Source organism: Archocentrus centrarchus, chromosome 2, assembly GCF_007364275.1.
Source record: "Archocentrus centrarchus isolate MPI-CPG fArcCen1 chromosome 2, fArcCen1, whole genome shotgun sequence".
NCBI lineage: Eukaryota > Metazoa > Chordata > Actinopteri > Cichliformes > Cichlidae > Archocentrus > Archocentrus centrarchus.
In genome coordinates this window covers 26,172,291-26,199,911 of record NC_044347.1, presented here as the reverse complement: position 1 = coordinate 26,199,911, position 27,621 = coordinate 26,172,291, and the positions used below count along the sequence as shown (strand labels likewise).

Here is a 27,621-nt window from a genome sequence, read left to right as displayed (position 1 = left end):
TTGCTCAAAATATTGTAATGTACACAACATTATGGGTGACATACCAGAGTTCAAAAGAGGACAAATTGTTGGTGCACGTCTTGCTGGCACATCTGTGATCAAGACAGCAAGTCTTTGTGACGTATCAAGAGCCACGGTATCCAGGGTAATGTCAGCATACCACCAAGAAGGACAAACCACATCCAACAGGATTAACTGTGGACGCAAGAGGAAGCTGTCTGAAAGGGATGTTCGGGTGCTAACCCGGATTGTATCCAAAAAACATAACACCACGGCTGCCCAAATCACGGCAGAATTAAATGTGCACCTCAACTCTCCTGTTTCCACCAAAACTGTCCGTCGGGAGCTCCACAGGGTCAATATACACGGCCGGGCTGCTATAGCCAAACCTTTGGTCACTCGTGCCAATGCCAAACGTCGGTTTCAATGGTGCAAGGAGTGCAAATCTTGTGCTGTGGACAATGTGAAACATGTATTGTTCTCTGATGAGTCCACCTTTACTGTTTTCCCCACATCCGGGAGAGTTACAGTGTGGAGAAGCCCCAAAGAAGCGTACCACCCAGACTGTTGCATGCCCAGAGTGAAGCATGGGGGTGGATCAGTGATGGTTTGGGCTGCCATATCATGGCATTCCCTTGGCCCAATACTTGTGCTAGATGGGCGCGTCACTGCCAAGGACTACCGAACCATTCTGGAGGTCCATGTGCATCCAGTGGTCCAAACATTGTATCCTGAAGGCGGTGCCGTGTATCAGGATGACAATGCACCAATACACACAGCAAGACTGGTGAAAGATTGGTTTGATGAACATGAAAGTGAAGTTGAACATCTCCCATGGCCTGCACAGTCACCAGATCTAAATATTATTGAGCCACTTTGGGGTGTTTTGGAGGAGCGAGTCAGGAAACGTTTTCCTCCACCAGCATCACGTCGTGACCTGGCCACTATCCTGCAAGAAGAATGGCTTAAAATCCCTCTGACCACTGTGCAGGACTTGTCATTCCCAAGACACATTGACACTGTATTGGCCGCAAAAGGAGGCCCTACACCATACTAATAAATTATTGTGGCCTAAAACCAGGTGTTTCAGTTTCATTGTCCTGTATATTCATGGTCACAGCACAGAGCAGGCAGCAATGACAACAGGTGTGACATTAAGTGAGCTGAGTTGCAAAGTGGCCTGCAGATGCATCCCAAATGTGGATTAAAGGAGCTCAAACAGTGTGAATGAGAGAGCTGTGGATGTGTAGAAGAGTAACAGCTGAGTCCTCAGCTGATGTGGGCTGGCACTGAGATCAGCTGATCTGCGGGATTGTGACTGAGCGTGACTTTTTGGGCCTTTCTGATCTAATGCTGTTGGAAAATGCTTGCGTTCGTTTCTACATCCAGCCCCGTGCTTGTGAATGTGACTGACACAGTATGTGAAGCCACCGGTCCTACTGAACACGTGAATTATAGGACAGATACTAAAAGAAAAAATGGTGAGAGTGAAATGTTCAAAATCATTGATTTGTATATTTCTTTTCCACTTCTTGCAGTTGTTTGAGCGCATGTTGCGCTGCGACCGGGTCTATGAGAAGAATAAGCAGCGACTGCGGCTGAGGGAGGCAGGTTACTCCGGTCTGTCGCTGCTCTTCTCTGAACTTCACATCACCCCGACCCTGATCCGCTGTCTCCTCAACCAGGTCCTCCATACAGGTCAGTTTGCTTTAATGTGTTTTACACATTTCTGCTCTTTGTTTATAATAAATGCAGTTTAACACTCCATATACATATATCAGTTTCTGACTTTTTTTAAAAATTTTTAATTAGCTCTGTATGATGTCAGTGAGACCAGAAGCCAGGCTTTATTCAGGCTTTATGCCTTTGTTATTAAGGGAAAAATACTGTTAACACTTCAGTGAGCCAACAAATTCTGAATACAGTTGCACAAATGTAAAAACACGTGTGTCTGCAATCTGCAGATCAAGTGGTAAACTACAAGGACCTGATGGCTTTAGTCCAGCTCACTCACCGGGCCGGACCCAGCGTGCGGCTCATCGTCTGCAAGAGGGTGAGTGAATACCTGCACTTAAATCTGCAACACTCACAGTATTCATCACTTTTATTGATCAACAGCAAACGCAGGAAATGACTGAAGTTCCTGCGATCGATGCACATCATCAAATTGTTTCTGCATTACTTTGTTTCCTTATTCTGTTTCTCTTTATACCCTGTTTTTTTGTTTGTTTTTAATTGCAATAAATAATCTTTTAATAATCATTAAATATAGTAATAATTATTGAATATAATAATAAAGGGTTATCATGGGTGCAACAAAGTCTTAAAATATTTTGCGTAGTCATTAAATAAAACATTCAGTTCTTTTAGTCCACACTGGAAGTGATTCGCAACCAGAGACGATAAAAAGTAAATGACTTCCCACAACTTGAAGTGACTACGGTCAAAGTAAGCACCGGTGACAGGAAGTAAACTTTTCTCTACTTCCAGGCAAGTGACTGAAGTGACTGCCAACGAGAGTGATGAATACATATGATTGCCTTATGAGCTGGTACGCTTGCAGACATTTCAGTCTAAGTGTAACGTCAACGAGTGTTGTGACGAGCGAATCGCTTCCAGTGTGTGCGCAGCTTAAGCCTGGAAAAGCACACTGCCACTAGTTTCGCCTCCTCCACACATTTAGATGAGTAGATTAGGCTCCCATCCACGCTCCAGTTCAGAACAGTTAACCAGCAGGGCAGGGATACAGTGGTGAATGATTTAGCACAAAATAATTATTGAGCATAAGCAGATGGATAGCATATGAACATAACATACAAACACCTCAGCTGGTGTCTAACCAGGTACTTACTGTGTTGCATTACCTTGACCTTCACTACTACTGTGAGGAACCTTAGAATAATATTTTGATATGTTCAAAGCACACACACATTATACAAATTTCTAACACTGCCTTCTTTCATCTACAAAAGCATGTCAAAATTAGAAACATCCTGTCTCAGAGGAGTTTATTCTTTCTTTTTTTTTTCTTTTAAAAAACGTTCATGCATTTGTTACATCTAGGCAGGACTGTTATAATTCCTTAGCAGGTTTTCTCAAAAGTTCCCTGAAAAGCCTTCAATGTGCATTTATATGCCACTATTAATTTTGTCTACTCTCTCCTCTAGTTTGTGTTTTGTCTTGTTTGTTTCCTGTTCGTGGTCTCTCTCTATGCTTCTCTTTTCTCTCTCTTCTTTCCCCTCACCCTCGACCGGGTGCGGCACACGATGATCTACAGAAGATGGCTTCCCCTCCCTGAGCCTGGTTCTGCTGGAGGTCTCTTCCTGTTAAAAGGGAGTTCTTCCTCCCCACTATCGCCAAGTGCTTGTATATTGGGGATCGTCTGATTGTTGGTTCTCTATAATAATGTAGGGTCTTTCCTTTAAAATGTTATCTTTGAGGCAGGTCATGTTCTTAACTGGCACTACGTTAATAAAATAAAGTGTTATGCAGATGACCTGTGATAACATTTATGCGGACCCACCTGCAGGTATACACAAAGTCATCTCAGTCATCCCTCATTTCGATAGCTGTGTTCCACGGCGGGGCAACCTGGTGTTGTACCTCATTCCTCTCCTTCAGGGAACAGAAGTTATAGGCATAACACTTTGTTCCCTTTTGGCCTATTCACTCAGTCTAACACATATAGTATTGGACATGTATACATGCCCCGTTGCTGAGAATTGGACCACCATCACCAAAGTGCTTTGTCAATTCAGCAGAAAGATTAGATTGAGCTGCTAAAGGAGCTGTCACGTCCAAATGATAGAACCGAACAAAAGTACAGTATGCGGTGATGACCAACTAGCTGCAGCACAAACATCACTCAAAGGAATGTCTTTACAAAGGGCTCATGGTCACATAAATGCACATCAGTGTGTGGCACACACACTGGACACAGAGAATGCAGCCTCCTCTGCAAGAACGAGACCATCAGCCTCCTCTGGAGGTGATGCGACGCATAGAGGAGGAAAGAAAGTCCAGTGCTGAAATCCTCTCATGCTCATCAGGTGACCCTGAACCAGCCCTTAGTTATGCTGCTATAGGCCTAGGCTGCTGGGGGGTTCCCATAATGCACTGAGTGTTTCTTTTCATTCACCTTATTTACTTTGTTTATACTCCACTCTGCATTTAATCATTAATTGATATTAATCTCTGGCTCTCTTCCACAGCATGTCTTTTCTCTCCCCTCAGCCCAACCAGTCACAGCAGATGACTGCCCCTCCCTGAGCCTGGTTCTGCTGGAGGTTTCTTCCTGTTAAAAGGGAGTTTTTCCTTCCCACTGTCACCAAGTGTTGCTCATAGGGGGTCATTTTGACTGTTGGGTTTTCTCTGTATTATTGTAGGGTCTTTACCCACAATACAAAGCGCCTTGAGGTGACTGTTTGTTGTGATTTGGCGCTATATAAATAAAATTGAATTAACAATCTGAGTGGCACTGCAGCAATCATGCCCAACAACTGTAAGTTTATAGGGAAATGGAGTCTGCGTCCCAACTGAACCTCAGCGGAGGCAGTGATGAAACGCAGCCACTCTGTGTTCCAGTAAACGTGCGTGGCCGGAAAGTGAGCATATTTGCCTGAGAAAAGAGACCTGCTGACTCGAGGTCGGCAAGCTGGTTTGAAAGTTCACTGAGAAACCCGATGCTTGAATATGTGACAGAGCCAGTAACGGCTACGTCATCGCCTGCTCGCTAGATCTCGCCACGAGATGCTAAGATGCGGACATCCCCTCTCAGCGATGACATGGGTGTGTATGTGCAGGTGGGGCCGCACATATGTCATCACAGGTCATCTACGTTAAAGGCGTGAGTGAATAGATTTATCATCAGCCAGGACACACGGGGGCATGATATCCCATCCTATGTTGTGTACCAAATGAATCGACCGAAAGGGAACTCAATTTAATTGAATTAGCATTAGGATAATAAAACACATGAGCTAACTTATCGATTTCAGCTTGTGTCCAAAAAAAAAAGCTCTTAAAAATACAACATTTCACAAGCTGTGAAGATGGTAAAGAACAGTGCCTTACCAGCCATCCTACTTTTTATGTCTGGAAATGGTTACACGCCCATACAGTAGTAATTTGTCATTCATAAGGTAGGCTCCTCCTTTTTTAACTCTAATATACAATAATATTCCTAATAATAATATGGTATATTAATAATATACCATAATTTACAAAAAGAACACTAATACTGGACATTAGTGATTGCAGTCATGAAAGTCTTTACTGAGGTAATACTACAGAAGTGGTACTGAAAAGTCTTAATTCCACTTCTGTTTTCATGTAGGCACCCTGATAATAAATAACTTACAGTTACAGTTCAGCGTTGAAGTTTTTTTTCATCTTTTACCTCTTGAGGCAACAGGATTCATTTCCAGCTGTCTTTAAAGTTTAATCTTCCGCCTCCTCTGCCTTTAGGTGTACCAGCTGCTTCAGTCCCAACAAGATGCTGCTGCCCAGATCTCAAAGCAGCAGTGTTGGCAGGACACCCTCATGCGGCTGTATCTAAGAGGTGAAGGATCCTTGCCGCTGCGTAACTCAGACGCCGTCAGCACCTGCAGTCTGGAGCTGAGTCGGACCAGCGTCAGCAGCAACCGCCTGGAGCTGCCACTAGAGAGGAGGGCACGGACAGGCAGCGCCAGCCGCTTGGATCGGCTGGAGGATGACCGGGTCAGCATAAGTGATACCCGCTCAGTGGACAGTCTGGAGAATGGTGATGTCATCTCGCTGCTGGACACACCGTCTTCCTCAGCCTCCACTGAGCCGCAGCCCCACGTCAAGCCCTGGGTAGTGGGAAAATCAGGGGGCTTGATGCTGGATTTGTCCCATCTGCAAACATATGAGGGTGGAGAGAGCGGCAGCCAGACACCTGGGAGCATGCCCAGCACGCCTTCACCACTGGAAACCTCAAAGCCTTTCCCAGGGAACTCCGGGGATCGAGATGCAACTTCCTCCCTCACTGAAGACAGCTTCCTGTTCAGTGACAACATCTCTCTGGGGGAGTCTTTCAGCAATGCTGAGGTGAGACTGCGGATCACTCGAATCTTGTTTACAGCTTTGCACCACATAAGATAATAAGGAAGATTTAACTGAATCATGCAAAGCTACTATAGCAGAGTCCAGGAATAAAAAGTTATTTTCAACAAATCCCGTGAAAATGGCAACGACTAATTAGTCCATCTTTCACTATTTAATGATATTCCTGCAGTCTCATTGCTCAGCACTAAACCTACTGCTCTCTGCTGAAGACACAGCAGACTTTTAAACTGGGTCAGAAATGTGTGTTTTAGTTTTAAGGCTCCATAATCTTAATCTTAAGCAAACATTACTCAATCAGGAGAAAATGGTTTCCTTTTTTGGGGGATAATATTCAGTTGCTGTAGTGACTGTTTGCCACAGGGATCTCTAGAACTGACTCAAAATAAACCACGCTGTGTGTGCATGCATGTGTGCGTGTGTTCATTGTAATGAAGGAGGAATAGGTCAGCCTTATAGATTCATACGCACAAGATTTTTTTCTTTTCTTCAGCCAAACTAACAGATTTAATAAACTCAAGTTCAGTTTGTCGTTAAGTCTACGATACTGCTGGAGGTTATTTAAAGGAAGGGTTGGTGTGGCTGTAGGGTTCATTCAAATATTGGGTGAGAAGACATGAAGTAGGGGGTCTGCCCCAGTAAATTCTGATTGTCAGAGATCATTGCGCCTCGTTTTCTTCATGCTGGTAAATGAATTTTCATTCACCCATTAATAAATTTTCTCATCTGTTTATGTTGTAAATGTGAGTTTATGCAAATTAAAACACAAAAATCACAAATGAACAAGTTGCTGAGGGGACATGTCCCCTTTAAAATCTACACCTTTGCACATATGAACTGCAAAAACCGTGATGGCTGCTTGCATTTCCTCTTAAGACTGAATTAAAGAAACAGTCACTGCACTGGGAGAGTCTGTTCCTGCATAGGAATAGTTATGACATAACCAGAAACAGATGGTCCCGAGTGTAAACTTGTAGTAGTGGACCTTCCATCAGACATGAGTCTGACGTTGATGGAGATTGTCATATGTTACACTGATTTTCAAAGGTTTCCAAAAATGATCCCATTATTACCTACATGTCTTTCAAAGTCTTATGGTATATGGTAATCAATATTCTGATAATTAATGCTACTAAACAGCAAGAGCTTCAAACTCACTGAGTAAAATGTCACTGCCACCCTGGGGTGCCCACCACTGACTTTTATCTAATAGCTTTTTTCATCATTTCAGTGCTGCACTGCAGGGCAGAGGTGTGAGAGAGAGAGACAACCTGTCTCTTCCCACAGCAGGATGCTGCCAGTCAGAACTCCTAATTTGTCATTTTCAGACTAGTACTTGGAAAAAGAGGCATCGCTTAATCTCAGCCCTGTTTCACAGACTCTGGTCTGTAGGGTTAAACCGGTCTAAAGTTCACTCACAGATTAGTCTAATGCCAGTTAGACTTTTTTGCAAAAATTAAAACAATGTAGACACCTAACGTTGGCTAACTCGGGTTATGATAGCATGGTTAGTCACACCTGCTTTTACTGATTTCGCTCAGAAGATAAAGAGAGGAAAATATGGCTCATAATTTGTGTTTTTTTAACAGTTCTTCACAGCATGGACAGAGTTTTTAGAGCCAGCAGTAACTTACTGGACTTGCACAGCAGTGAGGAGATAGTCGGCTGTTTTTCCTGCTCAGTGATGCCATCCTGTTAGTACTGAGCATCCAAGCTTTGTTACAGTGTATTAAAATGTTACACAACAAGAAGTTTCCTCCATTGTTCACTTTCACTGTAATTTTGAATGAATGATTAAATCCTTTGTGAAAATTTAGGCATCGATCAAAAGTCTGAACCATTTGCAGCAGCATAAATTTAGTCAAATATATCATTGAAGGAAGGTCATACTGAAGCTGTAGGAGGGGTGGAGAAAGGGTAGAAACATACCTTTAAGGCTTCTTAATTCTTGTTTGTTTTTATGTTCTGTTACGTGCACTGCAGTTATAGTTTCCATCAGATGAATGAATGAATGACGCTTAATTTAATAATCTAATGTCATTTTTAGGTTCTTAATACATTTTTCTGAAGGCAAACGCTTAACAGCGGACTCTAGAAGGTTATGTGAGCCATTCATCATCTAGATACATTGAAAGGTGTCAAAAAAACTGCACATATATGTGTGTGTGGCCCTGGCTGTGATTGTCATTTCCCGGTGTGGCCCTCAGTAAACCTGAGTTTGACATTCCTGATCTAATGACAGCGGTCTTTCTTTGGTCTAATGTCGCCCTCTAGCGGGCAGAGGAGGAGCTGTGCAGCATGCTGCTGGAGATCATCCTGTGTGTGATGTGGCGTGGCGTCGAGGGTTCAGATGATTCGGCGTGGCTGGAGCGTGGTCAGGTCTTCTCTGCTCTCACCAAGCTGGGAACTGCCAATGAGCTGCTGCTTCCTGTCGACCAAATCAAGCTCAGGTCAGCCTTCTGCTTGAGTTCTGACAGTGCTGGGCAAAGTTGAAGCTTAAAACTTGTTGAATGATCTCTGTGCCCTCTCTTTCTCCTCTAGTCTGATGGAACGTATGTTGGAATGGGCGGTGAGCGATAACCGCGAGGCATCAGCTGCTACGTTACCTCAGCACACAGAGAATGCTGTTCGCTTGCTTCACATGGTGCAGGACTTCCTGCAGGCGGAGGGTCTCATCAATCCAGCACTGTGGACGGAGAAAGTGCTGGAAGAGACCGTGACGTTGATGGACAGCCTCATGGTGTGGTACTCCTCTGGCTCTCAATGGTTCCAGCTCTCCCAAGTTGGGCTGAGACTGCTCCTGGGCTTCATGGCTCAGGAAGACCCAGAGGTGAACTTTTCAGTTCAGTAGTCCATCTTCACACTGCATCCTGTGCATACACAATAATAAATATCCTTTGTCCCAGGTGTGTGCCATGGCCACCGCCAAGCTTAATGGGATCCTGCAGACCAAGGAGATTTCCAGCCAGGACGAGGCCTGCTACCTGCTGGGGAAGGTGGAGGGAATCCTGCGGCGTTCCATCCAGGAGCAGACTGAGGAGACGTACTCTTTTCTGGTTCCGCTGTTGCGAACGCTGCTCTCCAAAGTCCACCGCCTCCTCTACATGGAGCTGCACCTGCCGCAGCTGCCTGACACCAACGGGAGCCCCTCCTTCTTTGAGGACTTCAAACTTTACTGCAACTCACCCGAATGGCGTGTCTACCTCGATAAATATGTAGGAGACTAGAATTTAGTGCTGCTGTTGCTTCAGTACAAGGAAAAATGCTAATTTTCCCTGTCTTTTGCCTGTCTTCAGATTATTCCATACATGAAGCAGTATGAAATTGAGATGTTCAGCCAGGGTCATGAGACCATGGCTCTGTACTGGAAAGAGTGCTACGAGGCCTTCATGGTCAGCCTGCATAAGAGAGAGAGGGAGAGGGGAGAGAGCAAGATCCGCTTCCAGGTTAATTGGCATATTAATGAACTAACAAACTTCAGAGACCTCTGCTTTGTGGAGAACTCACGTGCCTCCTCTTCCCCTTCTGTTGTCTCTCAGGAACAATTTGTGGAGCCTTTCTCACGCCGTGGCCGCCAGGAGAACCTCCGCTACAACAGCATGTTGAAGCAGCAGCACAGCCAGAACAGTGCCACGCTCAGGCAGTGGAAGGCAGCGCGGCGGGGTCTGGTGTGTGAGAGAGGGCCCTGGGCTGACAGGTACTCATGCTAACTTTTGTTCTCCCGTGGTATAGTGTCTGTTGCAGTAAAACAGATTTTAATCAACAGGTCAGCTTGAGCTTCAGGTCGAGTTTAGTTATCAAAATGACATGGAGACAATGACAGGGGCAGATAAACATAAAGTAAAGTATAGGTGTAGATGGATATAATTTGACCACGTGCTTTTGGAAGTATTTTAACTCTCCTATGTAACTGTTTCTAACAGGCTGCAGGATGAGATGCACTGGAGGGTATCTAGTGCTGAAAATTACTCCCGCATGAGGCTGAAGCTGGTCCGTAATTACAACTTTGATCCTCACAGAGAGGCCAGTGCTCTGAGAGACAACCTGGGTGAGACACCATTACCTTTCCTCTGGAATCTCTCTCTTTGTGTAGATAAACTCCTGACACTTGACTTTTTTCTGTGAAGAAATGTAGGCTTGAATCTTTTTGGCAGAAGGAGCTGCTTCAGCAGATGTGTCAGAGAGTGGATGTGATGATAAGGGAAAAGTGTGTGTACAGTTATCATGAGCACACTCGTACAATCTACTTGAAAAGCATGAAGCTTGAAAATCCTCTTTAAGCTGCACACAGCTGCATCTACCATGAAGCTCACGTATCAGTGCAGCAACATATCTGTTTACATTTCAGCCGTTGAGCCGTTCTTTGATGGCAGGAGCAGAGCGACAGATTTCTGTTCAGGATTCTCTGATCTCGTGTCATCTTCCTAAATAGTGTGTCTGGAGAATATCTGATATGATCTTGGTCTTTGTCTGACATTAAGTACTTCCTCTTTGGACACAGCAGTGTGAATAGCTTCCTTTCAGAGATAGTTGATTATATTTCTACCGCCTGGTGTTTTGGCAGATTTGTTGATTCCTCTTTGCAGAACTAAGACTGTAAAGACTGAACACTCATGTTCTTACTCCAGGGCTTAATCTTAAAATAAATCCTCCTGATTTGTGTTATCTTAAAGACAACATTTTTTTGTATTTCTTTCTTTAAACAAAAATTTCCAGGATATTTTTGTTTAATTTTAAAATTTAATTCCCATACATAAGCCAGCAGGATTTTTTACATGTGTAAACAACCATGCAATACACACTTGATCTAGAATACCTGAAAACAGGTGCTCAAAGTTTGAAAAGAAATTCAAGATGATCTGTTATTGCGGGTTACATTCTCCTGAAGTTAAATTTCAGCGCTGCCATGAAATATTAATTTGCCACCCTAGTTTTTTATCTCCTTTGCTTTACTCAGGTGTCCAGCAGCAGCGTGTAAACCCAGAGTCTCTCCTACTGGAGGCCGTGAAGCAAGTCAAAGTCAGCGACCTGGAAGACGACATCCTGGAGCTGCCGGAGGATGATCCTGTTGTTGCCAACAACCAGTCAGTCACCAAATAACAACTGCAGAACAACAGAATATGTTCATGTAGTAGATCTGTTGAATTATTGAAATGCTTTGTGATGCTTTGTGCACTGCAGGGTTGAAGCAGAGGAGGCGGGCCAGAAGGAGAAGCTGGTGTTGTGGGAGGACTGTGAGCTGGTGACGATAGTGGACGTGGTTCCGGGCCGCCTGGAACTCACCACACAGCACATCTACTTCTACGACAGCAGCCAGGAGAAGGAGGAAGGTGAGAAAGGTGGAGGATTAAAAAGAGAAAAAGACATAATAATAATAGACTTGTCATTTATGATAGATGTCTCCTGTTTTTCCCCAAAGGAGTGGGTCATGACTTCAAATGGCCCCTGTCGCAGATTCGAGAGGTCCACCTTAGACGTTATAACCTGCGGCGCTCAGCTTTGGAAATCTTCCTTATTGACCAAACCAACTACTTCCTCAACTTCAAAAAAGAGGTGCAGGCACACAAGTGCAATTTTCTATGAGCAGAAAAGGAAAAAAATGCCATTTTTTTCTCTTACTAGACACCGCATACATTCTCTCTGCTGTTTGAAATGCTGTATTTTTATTACAGGTCAGGAACAAGGTCTACAGCCGCATGCTACTGCTGCGATCCCTCAACCTGTATGAAACCCGCTCACCTCAGGAGCTCCTCAAGGCCTCTGGACTCACACAGGCAAGACACATTAAAAAGAGTTATCAGCCTTATTGCACAAAGGTTGCTTTTACTGTTGCAAAACCCAAAGCAACGGCAGTAGGAGACTGCTTACCTGCACCACAGTCAAAGGTTCCCTCCATGAATTGAGTCTTTTGGAGGATCTAGAAAACTTTGAGAGAGAACATCAAGAAACTATCTCCTAATTTTTTATGTTTTAATTTGATGTATGTTTTTGAAGATACGATGGAAAATGTCCAGTTTTACCCCTTTTTTTTTTTTTAATTGCAAGAAAGGATCCTTAAAAATACATCCATATGTTTTTGAGTAATCCTGCTAACAAACAAAGAGACAAACCAAGCCAAAGAGAGAACGTCGTTGGTGCAGGTAACAAAAACTAGGATGATCGTTGTTTTGAACTTTAAAATGATTTCTGGCCTCTAGTCATTCATTTGTCTTGAGTCCATCTTCAGAGAACAGGGCCTTCTCGGTTAGCATGGATCAAAATGAGCTCACAGGACTTGTGTCTTGGGTTTGTCACAGAAATGGGTGAACCGGGAGATTTCCAACTTTGACTACTTGATGCAGCTCAACACGATTGCAGGCAGAACCTACAATGACCTGGCTCAGTACCCAGTGGTACGTTCACATCACTCAGTACAACACTGTACAACCATGAAACTCATCAACCTGTATTCTTGTTTCATTTGGTTTCCATTCGGACTTCCCATACTGACTGAATAATTTGTGGGTGTTTGTTCAGTTTCCCTGGATTCTAGCGGACTACACGTCAGAGGAGCTGGACCTTTCTGATCCCCGGGTGTTCAGGGACCTGTCAAAGCCGGTTGCTGTGCTCAATGAACGCAATGCGAAGGCAGTTAGAGAAAAGTATGTTTCATTCTCGTACTGACTTTACATCCAAACATAAACAATGTTTGGAACCTGAGTAAACAATCAGAGTAGAAATAAGAAGTATCTTCATCATTGAGGGCAGTTTCTTTGACACAGTTAAAACCTTAAATGTGTCCACCAGGTATGAAAGTTTTGAGGATCCCACAGGGACCATAGACAGGTTCCATTATGGCACCCACTATTCAAACGCTGCCGGCGTGATGCACTACCTGATCAGGGTGGAGCCCTTCACCTCCCTACATATCCAGCTGCAGAGTGGACGGTAAAGATTTCATTATTGCATGATTTCTTTTCCTTTCTCCTTCCCTGCCGTTTATGTGTGGACATAAATACACATAAATACCATCCTGCCTTCATCCAGGTTCGACTGTGCCGACCGTCAGTTCCACTCCATCCCAGCCACGTGGCAGACCCTCATGGACAACCCCAATGATGTCAAGGAGCTCATCCCTGAGTTCTTTTACTTCCCAGAATTCTTAGAAAACCAAAATGGTGAGCTTTGACTTTTTTGGTTTATGCAGAAATCTTCTCAAATATTACAGCTGTCTTCCTCTGTCAGCGGCTCCGCCAGTTTAACTGTAATCCTGTTTGTGCTCTGTGTAGCTGTCACGCACAGAAAAAACAAATATAATCAGAAATGTGTCAGAAAATATTCTATCAAGTAAACCTAAATTAAGCTTTCAACCCTTTAACAATCCTAGGGCCCTGATTCGGGCCCAAATACATGGGAAAATGAACCCCAGGAATGTTAAAGGGTTAAATGTAACATTTTTCGGAGAGTCCTGTGTTGTTTTGACCCACATAAATATGTTATGAATTCATTTTCTGCTCCCTTTCTTCTTTCTCTTTGTTTTTCCGCTTGCTTTTCTCTCTCTTTCCATTTCCCCGTCCTTTGTGCTTGTCGTCCTCTCAGGATTTGATCTGGGTCGCCTGCAGATCTCCAAGGAAAGAGTAAATGATGTTGTTCTGCCCAAATGGGCCAAGTCCCCAGAAGACTTCATCTACAAGCACCGCAAAGCTCTGGTGAGACTGTAACAGTGTTACTGTTACTGCTGTAGTATGATGTCACTCCATAGAGATCATTGCTACTGCGGAGGTTCTGCTAGTGCAAGTCTGCGTGAATCAGGGACAAAAGTTAGCTGACTGCTTGTAACTACTTTAAATATTAAACAGTTCAAAAGATATTCAAAAAAATTGTAAAAGGAATAAAGTTAGATTAGATGCTGCTGTTTAAGATACAAGGCAAGATACTGAACTGAACCCTGGGTTGCTCCTGATGTTTGGATTATAATCCCAGTGTTTTTGTGTTATAGGAGTCGGAGTACGTATCAGCCCACCTCCATGAGTGGATTGATCTGATCTTTGGTTACAAACAGAGGGGCCCTGCAGCGGTGGAAGCCCTCAACGTGTTCTACTACTGCACATACGAGGGTAAAGCATCCGCAGCGGCCATCAGGCTCTCACATCCCATCATGATCTCATTCTTTCCTGTATATAATGATTATAGAATGTATAATATATAATAATGGAAAAACAAAAGCCTGTAAAAGCCCAAACTGTAGTTTGAAGATTGGTTTGGTTTTGCAGGGGCGGTGGACTTGGATGCCATCACTGATGAAAAGGAGCGCAAAGCGCTGGAAGGCATGATCAGCAACTTTGGTCAGACACCCTGCCAGTTACTCAAGGTGCAGATGTGCTCCACATAAATAAAAAGACTGGCATCTGTTAATAAAAATGTTCTATTTTGAGTCTGATTTTGACTTTTTGTGGGTGTGTGTGTGTATTTAGGAGCCCCATCCAGTGCGCCTGCCACAGGAGGAAGTGGAGAAGAGGAAGGCTCAGCTGGACTCGTGTCCTCTCAGCATGTTCGAGCACCTCAGTGACCTCAAGTCCTTCTTTGTGGAGGTTTGATCTCTAATAAAATAAATGAAAGTACTGCGATTTCTTTCCTAACGTGTCAGATGCTGTGAACTAAAATACAACACAGCTGAGGTGTAATTTGACCAAATGTTTTTGTGAAAATCATTTTCATTTCTTTGGTGATAACGATGCAATGCTCACACCACCGTTGGCCACTGTGCTGCAGGGCATCAGTGACAATGTGCCGCTGGTTAAGGCTGTGGTCCCAAAGAATCAGTCACATTCCTTCATCACCCAGGGGAGCCCTGACACCATGGTGAGCCTCGGTGCATTTCCTGTGTTTTACCATTGTCTTTGTTTTGTTCTATTGTGGAAAATACACAATGAAAAAAAGAATGACTGACTCAACAGTAGCAACGATGTCTTTATGGTGTTAATACTGTTTCCAGGTAACAGTGAGTCAGAACTGCTTGGTTGGGACCCATGGGTGGCTGCCTTACAACAAGAACATCTCCAACTACTTCACCTTCATTAAGGACCCCACAGTTTCCAACACCAAGTAAGAGCACTGCACCCTCATGTGTGAAAACTCAGTATGTATATTTATGGTGTGTAGTGAATAGATTTACTCTCTAATGCAAAATGTCAGAGCAGTTGAACCCAAAATAGAAGCTGAGGTGCTATAGCTCATAGCACCCCCAAGAAAATAACTTGTGTCTGTGTGTGTTGAGAACTGAAAGACACCCCCCCCCCCCCCCCCCCCCCCCCCCAAGCTGTGCTTGGAAATTATATTTGTGTACTTTGTTTTAAATGCAGAAGTAATAAGTAATTAAGTGTAATTCATAAAATGCAGAATAATGCATTATGTCCTCAGGGGCCAAGACCCCACAAAGTTCTGGAGAGAATTTTAATTCTGCTATACTGTAGTGTGACATCTCACTACATGAATTATTATTACACTGCCAGTGTGTTGTAAGTACAAGGGTTTTAATTTTGTTTTTAGAAGCACAAGCACGTGTTTGTTATTTAATATAAATGATTATATATTTCATTATTACCAGCATGTACAGGACATGACTATAAAGCATAAAATATTAAATGTTGTGGTGAATGTGCATAATGTAAGTAGAAACTATATTTTAATAAAATGTAGCACCACCTCCAGCCACTGGCAAATCAATATGTTCTGCCTTTAGCTCGATCTCATGCACTGAGAGCTGATCCTGAGCTCCTCTGTCTCCTTCTCACCGTCTCCACGTAGAACCCAGCGCTTCCTTTCAGGACCCTTCGCCCCTGGTGTGGAGGTAACCGCCGGGCTGTTTGTGGTCTCCCACGATGGGAAGTTACTCTTCAGCGGCGGCCACTGGGACAACAGCCTGCGGGTCACTTCGCTGGTTAAGGGAAAGACTGTTGGACAGCACATTCGACACATGGGTAAAGAAAGAAAAGGCTGAATCTTGACTCGTGCCCCATTTAAAACTATGATAACAAACTTCTGGTTTGTAAGGTAGAGCAGCAGGCATGTGATTGGATAGCTTCTAAATTCAGTTACTGAAAATAGCCACGGCAGAGCAAGACGACAAAGAGCCTGAAAAACTGATTATCAACACACACAAAAAAAGCACAGGTCACGTTTACTGTTCAGATTTGTGTTGATGTGTGTGCGTTTTCTTCAGCCTGTGCTTTTGTTCATCTGTTTCAGACATTGTGACCTGCTTGTCGACAGACCACTGCGGCATCCACCTGATCTCAGGCTCCAGAGACACGACCTGCATGGTGTGGCAGGTTCTGCAGCAGGTTCGCACAGCAACACGTTTACAGCACGTTATTAATGAGAAAATAAATCATGCTTATTGTGTTTGTGTATCTTTCGTACTTCTTGGCAAAGTTGGTTTTACTTTTATTTAATTTCTTAACAAAAAATGCTGATTAAAAATTAAATTCCTGCGTTTTTCCATCTCACATCGTTAATATTAACAAAGTAAATAGTCAGCATTCATTTGTGGGTCTTCGGGTTATTGTAGGTTAATATAAGATCTGTTCAAGTATATACAGATTTTAACGTGTATAACTAATAATTAGCCTTACAGGGGCTGCATCACCTTCTCCTCTGGGATGTTCTTCTCTTTTTGAAACACGGCATTTCTGTTCTCTCCCCTCAGGGTGGCGCTCCTGTCGGTCTCCATCCCAAACCCATTCAGGTGCTGTACGGACACACGGACGAGGTGCTGAGCGTCAGTATCAGCACAGAGCTGGACATGGCTGTATCTGGATCACGGGTAAGACCCCCGCACCCGATGCACTCCTGAGTAGTTGTAGCTGGTTTTGTTGCGTCCTGTGTGTTCATTTAAATTATGGGGCCATGTTGGAGATGATTAGTGTGGGAAAAACTATTCTAATCACATGCTGAATTAATGAGCTGGAAAAAGAGTCTCTGATCTGGATGTGTGGAAATGTGAGCCTCTAAAGGCGGGCTGATCTGCCTTGTTTCAAATGTAGTTGTAATGCTCACTGTTCAGTGGCTTTGGTTATGAGGGATCTGATGTGACTTGGCTGCATTCACTGCATTTTTGTAGACATCAAGTGATTTTAAGCTCTATATAGCACTGAGCAGAGGGAAAGAAATGTGGATCTGTATGAGTTTATTGTGATGATTTTTTTTTTTTTTTTTTTTCCATATTTTTTGTATGGACTGAACTTCTTTTCGAAATTAAAAGCAAAAGTAATTAATGTGTTAATGTTTAATTTTTTGTTTAATGGATTTTAGCTGATGTGATGTTCTTTAATTCATCATTTTGAGAAATGAGAAATGGCTGCTGCAGATGTTTTCTCTGTTAACTGAACACTGTAGATTTAAGTGAGAGCACACACGTCTGCTATAATGAGCTTCGTACGTCCTCTTTCTGAACTGCAGGACGGGACTGTGATCATCCACACGGTGCGTCGGGGTCAGTACATGCGCTGCTTGCGTCCGCCGTGCGACAGCTCACTGCCGCTGTCCATCCTCCATCTGGCTGTGTCCTGGGAGGGTCACATGCTGGTTCACACCTGCCTGGAGGGCAAAGCAACACTAAAGGTGCGTGCACATTTTTTTTTTAAGCTGGGCAAACACTTAACTAGTTTGACGCAATCTGAAAGGTGAGTAGCATTACTAGTGACCCTCACATTGTAACATAATGTCACATCCAGGTGACATTATGTTACAATGCAAGTATTCAGGTGCACTTCATAGCAGGAATGGCCACTCATCTGAGCAGATCCTTGTCTCGTTAGTAATGTAAATGTATAAAAGCAAAGAAATACAATGCAGTGTGCTTAATGACTGGTGAGTAATGCCAGGACTTTGTACCACAGGATGACCTTGGGGGTGAATAACAAGAGTGAACATCTGCTAACGCAATGACTTTTCCAGAACATGTTTGTGTATCAGGATAAAATCCTTTTTGAGAAATCAAAGGTTTCTATGACCTGACGCAGCAGAGGGCATTTAAATTGAAACATAAAGCAGTCAGTCTGCCCAGCTGGCACTTAAAGATTGCATTAATAATTACAGTGCTCAGCTTTACTCTAGATCAGAAGAAATAAGTGAAACAGATTGCTGTCATCTGTTGGTTGCTGACTGAAAATAAGGATGCTGCCAGTTTTAGTCTTTAATCTACCTGTTCTGATTTTTTTTAAATATCCATATTTTAAACCTGAACTCAGATATGAACTCTGCTTTGGACTGAAGTCAAGACTTGCAAATAATGTTGTTTTTTTCTCTCGTCAGGATAAAAACGCCCTCCACCTGTACTCTGTAAATGGGAAGCACCTCTGCAGCGAGCCTCTGAAAGAGCAGGTGACAGACATGTGTGTTTCAGGGGAGTATGTGGTGATCGGCAGTGAGCAGGGATACCTGTCCATCCGTGACCTTTACAGGTAAACTTCCGTATCTGCTTATGCGGGAGTGGTTTTCAAATGTACAGTAGAACTCAAAATTAGAGAATAGATCATAAATGCTAGATCCCACCAACACTACTGTTGGAGACTTTGATCAATCAAAGTTTGAATCAGTATTAGCTCTTGGTACAGAGCTCTTCCACTGTTTGTTCAAAAACTTTACAACACCCACTGTAAGCGTATAGATGCCTTTGCAGTGAAGTGTTTTACCTGTTCTGGAGTGTAACGAGGTGCACTGTCTTGAATAAAGATTGCTAGATGGCAGCTGTGCATCCTACATGCATGGAAAAGTTGCAGGTATTAACCGTCACCTTGTTTCTCCTGTGCAGCCTGTCTCTGTGTGCAGAGCCCATGGCCATGCGGGTGCCAGTGTGCTGCGTCTCGGTCACCAAGGAGCAAAGCCATGTGCTGGTGGGCCTGGAGGACGGCAAGCTGATCATCGTGGGCGTGGGCAAACCAGCGGAGGTAAAGAACTCGCTGCGGAACTACATCGCTCAGAGCCTTGAGGGATCGCCACTCATGGCCTCCCCCCTGCTGGCCCCGCTCCGGGCTCGCTCTCCAACTCGCCTGCTCCACCAGCGCGACCAGCTGGTGTTCAGCCCCACTTCCACCTCCCACAAACCTTAGCAGCTCTAGTCCCTTCCTTCCCCTTGTACCCCTTTATCGCTGTAGATCTAATACACACACACACACACACACACACACACACACACACACACACACTGCACATGTCCCCCATGTTGTCCTCACAGACCTCCACAGTCACCTGTTCTTCTCAGGGATGGCTGTCTCACACAGTCAGTCATATGGCTTCCTCACAAAACAACCACACACACTTAGACACACAAACACGCAGACATCTGAGCCACATTCCTTCAGCCAGTAGAGCCACAACTGTGATATGGAAGCAACTTTTTGTTGTGTACCTCATTCTGTGTGTGTGGGTTTGTTTGTTAACTTGTTTTTGTTTGTTTTGACTTTTGGCATCTGTGTAAAACTTCCTGCCTGAAGTGTCATTATGTTTTGTGTTTGTGTGCTCTTCAAACTAGTAACAGAAAATGCTGTGAAACAAGCTAATTAATGATTCTGCAAACTCAAGCCATATTTACAGTGTAGCTACAATCAAATAATTAATAGCCCTGCACCAGTATAGACTTTAATGTTATGGTAATGTAAATAGTGTGGTAGTACACATGTTGTAGGAGGTTGATCCAAGCAGTCCCCCTTGGAATCATTGCACCTTCCTGCTTTTTATCTTTTCCATTCAAATTGACTCACACCAAAGTGAATCAAGCTTCACTTTATTTTTTCTTTTATTGCCACATTAGTCAGTTCAGCTCCAATGAACTAATCAATCACTCATGAACCACATTACTCCTTCCCCCCTCCTTTTTGTTTCCTTTGACTTCACGCTTTTCTTCCCCCGCTCTCCCCCTCTTCCTCCGCCTCACTTCCTCTTCCACCTCCTCCTCCACTCTTCCCAGATGCGTTCGGGCCAGATCACACGGAAGCTGTGGGGATCCAGCAAGAGACTGACTCAGATCTCCTCGGGGGAGAAGGTGTACAACACCCAGCAAGACCACAACTGACCTGTCCCCGCCTATCCCCAAGCCCTAAACTATCCCCTTCAAGCATATCGCACATTTTCATTTCATATCCAAGCAGATTGTCTCATTCTGTTTCCACCACCTCCCGCTGTTTTATCAGGTGGTGGGTTTTGGGGTGCCGGAGCACTGCAAAACCTGCATGCCTACATGTGCATCTGAGTTCTCTGGATGTGCACTTTGGAGTGATCACACGGCGCTGGCGCTGTGGGTCCCATGCAGAAGTAGCGCCAGCCTCAGCAAAACCACACCGCTGTCCACTGCTCACACACACCACAGTTCACCATAACTTTTACTACAGTCAGCCTCATTTAATGGTTAACTGCTCTCCTATATGTATGTATTTATGAATGGATGGATGTGTGTGTATGTGTGCGTGTGTTTGCACACACTGGTTTGCCATGTGCTATGTGGAAATATTGTTTCAAGTGGCCTTTTTGTCCCCCCCCCCTCAGTTGGCCTTCGGGGCAGATATTCGGCCTGTGCTCTGTAGGCCAAGACGTTTCATGGTTGCCTCAAAGCTGCCACCCAGCAGCCTTATGCAGTAAGATGGCTCCACCACACAAGACCAAACTTTCTGCCTTTTTCTATTCATTTTTATATACGTGTGTGTGCTCTTTTAGTGAGGTTTTATTGTGACTTTGTTTTATTTCTCTGTGTGTGAGTGTGTGTGTGTGTGTGTGTGTGTGTGTGTGTGTGTGTGTGTGTGTGTGTGTGTGTGTGCCCAGCAACTTGGCATCTGTTCATACTGTATGCATGGCATTTTGGTTTTGAGGTTAGAAATGATGCAGAAGTAATTCAGTTTTTGTGTTTTTATTTTGCTATAGCTGATGTTTTATTTGAGAAACATAAAAAAACTGAGTGTTTTTAAAGGTACTTTTTGTAGTCTCCCTCTGTGAAACGTAATTAAAACATTCACCACTAGGTGGCAGTGTTTTTCTAATGACTCACCTGGTTAAATAATAAAATGACTCACTTCATCACCTTGTGGAATAAATTGGTATTACACCAAAGTTCGGCCTAATTGATATCAAAAGAGGGCATAGCAGTTGTTTCATGGCTTTAGTTTATTTTAATTACTTTTAAAAACAGAAATTTACAAAAAGTACCTTTAATGTTTTGTTGGCATATCATTTAAGATTTAGTTTTGTAAATAAAGGAAAAAAAAACCCACTACATTCTCAAATACAGCAAGCTTTGATGTGAAGATTTACCACAGCAGTGCAACAAAAACCACCTTAAAGTCACCTCTCTCCATGCTTCATTGAATGTTTTTAAGTTACTTGAATCCATGTCTACTTGTAAGTGAAAGTAGCATATTTTTTTTAAAATCACACATTGTCTCATGAGTGGCATATTTAAAACTCTTCTAACTGTTCAGACACAAAGGAGAAAGAAGAAATCCTCAAGGGCTTTATGAGATGTCAGTGTTATCAGCAATACAGCTCCTTCATTGTGTGCCTGTCGATGCTTCCTTTCCTGCGTTTCTCTCTAACGCGCATCGCTCGCTCAGATCCTCTCTTTCCAGTCTTCCTGTAGCTAAGCTGGGACTGTAAATGAACGCCCGCTCTTCCCCCTCTGAATGCCTTTAGCTCTCATCGTTGCCTCCTTTATTATTTGTGCATCTCATTCTCCTTCCTGCTCAGCGTAAAGTGACTGATTTCAGAGGTTTTCTTTCAAGACTTTTTGGGGTTGTTTGGGACGAGTGACTGTGATCACTTTACTCTGTAATATACCGCAGTATGAAACTGCTGTGATTCATATTTTTGCACCATATCTGTGTGTGTGTGTGTGTGTGTGTGTGTGTGTGTGTGTGTGTGTGTGTGTGTGTGTGTGTGTGTGTGTGTGTGTTTTATTTTCTGTTGCCAAATGTTTGATTCTTGTCTGATTCTGTGAACATTTGCAGCCCCGAGGGTTCAGCGCCACACACAGAGTCGTGCTAACGGTGGTTGTCTCTTTTTTTTTTTTTTTCTGATGTTTGCGTTTTCTTTTATTTAAATGTCAGTTAGGTGGAGTGTAAAGACCAATCTGTGTCCTTGTTTAAGAGATTTCGGTGAAAGGTGCACAAAGGTTCTCTTGATGCAGGTTTTTTTTTCCCGTTCATTCACATTTGTCATTCAAAGACCACTGTTTGAGTTGTTCCATGACTACAACAGAGTGCCTTTATCCCAGCGTGGTGTCCACATAGAGCTAGATTTCTCCTTCTCCTCAACCGAAGCTCATCGTCCCCAACCCCGGAGTGACTCAGATGAAAGCGGCATTCCACACATTAGACCACCGCAGTTTCACCGGGAACTGAGAATATGGGACTTACAAGAAATATCAATTATGTGTCTTAGCTCCATTCTCTGTGACTGTCACCAAAATGGATGTGTGTATATCTGTGATTATTTATGAATACAGTATATAATGTACAGCATGATTTTTATTTTGGCGTTGTTGAAATGTACTTTTGCACTTTCCAGGTACTAAATTGTAACAAATTGTTTAACTTTGCTCCCTAATCTGTACAAACTGCTTTGTATACACAAGTGGAAAATAATCATTAAAGTCTTGTCTAAATTCAGAGGGTTCTTCCTCATTTCAGAGTGAATAAACAGTGGGTCACATGTAGGAACCAGGAACACACAGATGAGTAATATGCTGTGTTTTATTCAAGGACACACAATCAGAGGTTGTGGCAGGTGGCACAAATGAGAACAACCACTGATCAGTAGGAAATAAATCCAGGGAGCCACTCTCATGATGTGTTTGCAGTTTTCTTATGCAGTGATTGTGTATCTGCACATGGACGCCCTCTTCACGTCACAGTCAGCAATAGTCCACCAGCTCTCGTCTGCAATGCGAGTAGGGAGAGAATAATAATTGACATTCGTCCTGCAGGGCAAAGATTTCCCCAGTGCTTAATTAGCATTTTTTTTTTTTTATTAGGTGTCTTTATGTGATACAGACAGTAATCTGCGCTCTTCTCTGGTCTGTAAACCTTTGATTAAAGGTGCTTTTATGACATCTCAAAAAGCTCACTTATATAATGATAGCTCTTACTCTTTTAATAATCATGGTTTTTAGCTTTAGATCATGGTCAAAATATCCATGTAAAGAAAAACATCAGGCACCAAGTAAAAGCCCAACATATACTGTAATATTCAGTAAAAGTCAAAAGTTTGGATCAGACATATGCAAAGCTGAACCCTGACATTAACCAAGCACACAGCATGCTAACTATAAAGCAGCACAAGTGTGCTATTAAAGCATAAAACAACAATACTGAGGTCCAAAGTTTGGTACCATTAAATAACTAACCACCAGATTAAGTGAGGCTGTAGTGACACACCACACAGGTGAACTGAAATGAGGAAGGAAGACTTTCAAACTAAGTCTCTGGAAAATGCTGGAATAAATTAGTAACTAATGTGAGAGTGGAGCAGTTCTTGCCTTGCTTGAACATCTCCACACAGACAGGTTTGTCAGTGGGAATGTTGGGGTGACCCGGCATCCAGTCAGTAAAGCCCCACTCTGACCCGTCAACCCAGGAGGCCTGCTGGTTCTGTGGAGGGCAGAATACATATGAAGGGTAAAAATGTAAACTTAAATGACCCAGTAATTTATAAACTTTCTATAAACATATGAGTTATCACATCAGACCCTTTCATTGAATAAGAGAAGCACTAATATCCTCTGATACAAAAGACCAGTATCTGCAAAATGTACTTTCAAAAGTGACCATATTACCACTTCACTTGATTTAAACACCACTTAGTGACAGGACAGAAGCAAAAAGAACATTTTAAAATAAAAGTTTAAAGGTCAATGTTTCATCAAGGTAAGAATAACACTATCAGTCCTGTTGATAAGATATCTGATGACACTCTCCTTGGCCTCCATTCGGTGACACAGCTCAGGACCAGACTGCTGGCGTCACAACCAGTAAGAACTGGAGTACAATGGAGGAATTACTTCTCAAACCACTGTTTTAATATTTCCATAGATTTACTTTTTCAGGATGTTCTTAATGAGAGAAGCTTCCACTGCTGTTTCAGCACGCATGTTCTGAGGAAACCTTAATGTCACCGCCTTTTTCAACATCATCATTGAATGATATGATAAACTTGCCTTGACTATGGCTCCCAGCCAGGTCAGCACAGGGTTCCTCTTACCACCCTTGGTCACCAAGGAAACCAGATGGGACTGTAAATCACCACTGGTTACAGATGCAAGCTCTGCATTTGGTGCAAGAGTTCTGCATTTGGCCTGTAGAGCGAGAAATTTAATTAATTTGTAGATTACATACATGGAATATCCTTTCTTATGTGTTTTTGGAATGGTAGATAGTCTAACCTGAGCATCTTTGAAGGACAGTGGTCTGGGGTTGAATTCATAGCAGTTTTCATTGATAATCTCCCCCTGACATGCCACTCTTGGTCTTTGGTCATCTCGGATAGGCATAAAGGGTTCCGTTCCCTGTCTGAAACCATCTCGGATAGGCATAAAGGGTTCCGTTCCCTGTCTGAAACCATCTCGGATAGGCATAAATGGTTCAGTTCCCTGTCTGAAGCCATCTCGGATAGGCATAAATGGTTCAGTTCCCTGTCTGAAGCCATCTCGGATAGACATTAATGGTTCGGTTCCCTGTCTGAAACCATCTCTGAGACGCATAAATGGTTCGGTTCCCTGTCTGAAGCCATCTCGGATAGACATTAATGGTTCGGTTCCCTGTCTGAAGCCATCTCGGATAGACATAAAGGGTTCGGTTCCCTGTCTGAAACCATCTCTGAGACGCATAAATGGTTCGGTTCCCTGTCTGAAGCCATCTCGGATAGACATAAATGGTTCGGTTCCCTGTCTGAAGCCATCTCGGATAGACATAAAGGGTTCGGTTCCCTGTCTGAAACCATCTCTGAGATGCATAAATGGTTCGGTTCCCTGTCTGAAGCCATCTTGGATAGACATAAATGGTTCGGTTCCCTGTCTGAAACCATCTCTGAGAGGCATAAAGGGTTCTGTTCCCTGTCTAAATCCGTCTTGTAGATCAGAAGCAGAGAATTCTTCCACACGGACCCAACCACCACCATTCCTCTGGACTGGAACCTCAGCAGGGCCTGAAAGACGGAAAGTATTTGAAGTAAACAGGCTTCTAAAATTATAGTGATACTCCAGTTTACTATCGTCATCATGCATAAGTCCCCCGTACAATGTTTTAATGGATGAAGGTTATCATTGTTAAGTATTAAAATATGTATGCTGTGTGCATGTTTCAGATGGCTCTCTTGTTGCAAAACTACCGCTGCAAACCGTCAGTCTGGACATTCAACCGAGCCTCCATTTTCTTGCTGTCAGGTTTTAAAAATGGCGCGGTTGATTCTGGTAAAGGAGTTGCTCTTATGACTCAGCTAGTGACAACACTCCCTGGCGAATTAGTGGCATGCTGTTCTTCAATGTCAGATTTTCGGATCACCTTGGATTGCTTGGAACCCCCTGCTGAGTGGGTAATAAAAAGTACCTGGTACCAGGTACCAGAAATGCCTACAAACCATGCCGAGTCGAGTCAAGCTGCGCTGAGTAAGTACTAATGGAAACACAGCATTAGAGGTTTACATTCTCTTAGCTAAATGTGAGCAAAGTCATGTTAAACAGGTTCATCATGTAGAAAGCCAGAAGATAATTACAATTAAAATCCATCCGGGGGGGGGCTTGAATATCTGTATTAAATTTGTGGGGGCCATTTGATAGTTCCTGAGATGTCAACTGCACCGTCTTTGCATGGGTAGAAAAAGGTGTTTTTACTGATAGCCTGTGTCTCTAGGTTAATGTGGGTAGGAGGTAAAAGTAGTATGGTATATATTTGACAGTTAACTCTTTGTCTTCTTTACCTTCATCTGTCAGCCAGTGTCTTCTCTCCATCTCGCTGGCATGTTCTTGTACCAGGCCAGTGTTGAGGTCAACGAGGAATCTCCTGGAGGGCTCTGTACCTTGTCTGAAGTCATTGAGAATAGTTTCCCGAACATCAGAGTGTTCATCGTCCGGTCGAAAGCCTTGGGGGACCTGGTAGGTTGAAGATGACTTCTGCAGACCTGTAGGGGCTCTGACTGGGACAGCGTGGAGGCCTGCAAAGGGTTACAGTTACAGAAGAGTCCATGAAGATGCATTTGCACATCCTGTGTTTGACTTGTTTGAGATTGTACCACCAAGCTTATCAGTTTATGGATACATAAATATTTGGCCTTTTAAATTAATCATTAACTATTGTGCCACGCTGATATATAGGCCACGACCTTTCTTTAACAGTGTCATAAATCAATAATAACGGTCAAAGTCTGTATTCTGTACTTCCATCATGGAAGTACGGAATATTTATTGTCAGCTGTTTTGCTGCCAAGGCAACAAACCAAAGCCAACATTTATTATGACAAGGACACCTCAAAATAAATAAATATATTTATTAAATTAAAAATTTACTTGTAGACTGAACCCCACTGATGTCTCACATAATTTTATCACTTTTTTAAGATAGTTTAAGATATATAGGGATGCCGGTTTGGATATCAAAAAGTCTTTCATATCTAGACCTCTGTCTATTGAAATCTCTCAGTTCTTGATTTGAATATTTATAGATTGATGTCTCTCTCTCTCACTCTTGCCCTGGACTGCAACCTTTTTCATGATCACGAATTAAATATCTGTTTCAATAACGCAACACAAGCTGATATGTAGAGGTATCAGAACAGTATAATTGCTGTCTTTCAAACAAAAGTTCAGATTCTGATTCTGATATGATTTATCATGTGCATATTTGCTCAGGCAGTGATGACAAAAAAAAAAAATGTCTGGCCATAAATGAATAGTCAGGACTTATTGCAACAGGAAAAGGTGAAGGTCTTACCTGACAGCGCCAGGAGCAGTAGCCCTAATCTGAACATCCTGTAAGATAATCAGAGAAAATTTCACTTCTCAGCTAGTTTTTCTCTTCTTGTTAGCATCTTCTTTAGAAGCCTCTACCATGCGCAGATGTATTCAGGCTCTACTTAACTAAGTTGTTCATAAGCTCATATGCTTACCTGAGGCTGTGATGATGAAAACTGAGCAGCTCAGAAAGAAAATGCCACCTGTTAATATGTGCCTGTCTTGGTCATAAACCCCAATCTGGTGAACTTTGACAGAGAGTACTGATTAATCTTAATCTCGTATAGCTCCTTCATGTCTGATCTTTGATGAACTTTGCCTTCAACCTTAACCGATAAAAGTTTGAAAACTAATAAAATGTGCTAATAAAGTGCAGGCTGTCAGCCGCTGACCTCTGACACAGTGTTATCAGACAAACACCTAGTTTTCCTTGGCATCCTCTGTTACTGTATGCATTCTGTTTTCTAAGTCTTGCAAACATGTGAAGGGTGAATGGCACTCGGTTTAATCAAGGGCAGCTCGATCAATATTTGTGAGTATGGACTCAGAGAGACATTACAACAGATGGT

At 43.1% G+C, this 27,621-nt stretch overlaps 2 protein-coding genes across 3 annotated transcripts in view; one reads left to right on the top strand and one right to left on the bottom strand.

The window, feature by feature from the left end:
- Positions 1-22,718, top strand: part of nbeal1 (neurobeachin-like 1) — a 61,572-nt gene extending 38,854 nt beyond the window's left edge. The window contains exons 25-54 of one of the 2 annotated variants that reach the window (XM_030746178.1): positions 1,539-1,698; positions 1,965-2,053; positions 5,467-6,069; positions 8,359-8,534; positions 8,626-8,914; positions 8,991-9,299; positions 9,381-9,530; positions 9,624-9,781; positions 10,008-10,132; positions 11,042-11,168; positions 11,266-11,414; positions 11,504-11,637; positions 11,757-11,858; positions 12,381-12,476; positions 12,601-12,725; positions 12,871-13,011; positions 13,111-13,241; positions 13,663-13,772; positions 14,063-14,180; positions 14,337-14,434; positions 14,538-14,654; positions 14,836-14,925; positions 15,059-15,168; positions 15,871-16,043; positions 16,312-16,406; positions 16,772-16,888; positions 17,524-17,685; positions 18,379-18,527; positions 18,878-19,013; positions 20,033-22,718. In XM_030746178.1, coding sequence (XP_030602038.1) covers positions 1,539-1,698; positions 1,965-2,053; positions 5,467-6,069; positions 8,359-8,534; positions 8,626-8,914; positions 8,991-9,299; positions 9,381-9,530; positions 9,624-9,781; positions 10,008-10,132; positions 11,042-11,168; positions 11,266-11,414; positions 11,504-11,637; positions 11,757-11,858; positions 12,381-12,476; positions 12,601-12,725; positions 12,871-13,011; positions 13,111-13,241; positions 13,663-13,772; positions 14,063-14,180; positions 14,337-14,434; positions 14,538-14,654; positions 14,836-14,925; positions 15,059-15,168; positions 15,871-16,043; positions 16,312-16,406; positions 16,772-16,888; positions 17,524-17,685; positions 18,379-18,527; positions 18,878-19,013; positions 20,033-20,137 — 4,644 coding nt within the window. In that variant the 3' untranslated portion in view covers positions 20,138-22,718. Of the gene's footprint in view, positions 1-1,538; positions 1,699-1,964; positions 2,054-5,466; positions 6,070-8,358; positions 8,535-8,625; positions 8,915-8,990; positions 9,300-9,380; positions 9,531-9,623; positions 9,782-10,007; positions 10,133-11,041; positions 11,169-11,265; positions 11,415-11,503; positions 11,638-11,756; positions 11,859-12,380; positions 12,477-12,600; positions 12,726-12,870; positions 13,012-13,110; positions 13,242-13,662; positions 13,773-14,062; positions 14,181-14,336; positions 14,435-14,537; positions 14,655-14,835; positions 14,926-15,058; positions 15,169-15,870; positions 16,044-16,311; positions 16,407-16,771; positions 16,889-17,523; positions 17,686-18,378; positions 18,528-18,877 lie in introns of both variants that reach the window. The other variant, XM_030746170.1, reaches the window with a different exon arrangement.
- Positions 22,719-22,914: 196 nt separating this feature from the next.
- Positions 22,915-27,257, bottom strand: LOC115798278 (uncharacterized). Its single transcript, XM_030755083.1, has 7 exons — positions 27,208-27,257; positions 27,033-27,070; positions 26,023-26,256; positions 24,491-25,251; positions 24,266-24,403; positions 23,588-23,699; positions 22,915-22,988 (listed from the first exon to the last, which is right to left on the bottom strand). The coding sequence occupies exons 2-7, from the start codon at positions 27,067-27,069 to the stop codon at positions 22,915-22,917; spliced, it is 1,356 nt and encodes a 451-aa protein (XP_030610943.1). The 5' UTR covers position 27,070; positions 27,208-27,257.
- Positions 27,258-27,621: the final 364 nt, after the last annotated feature.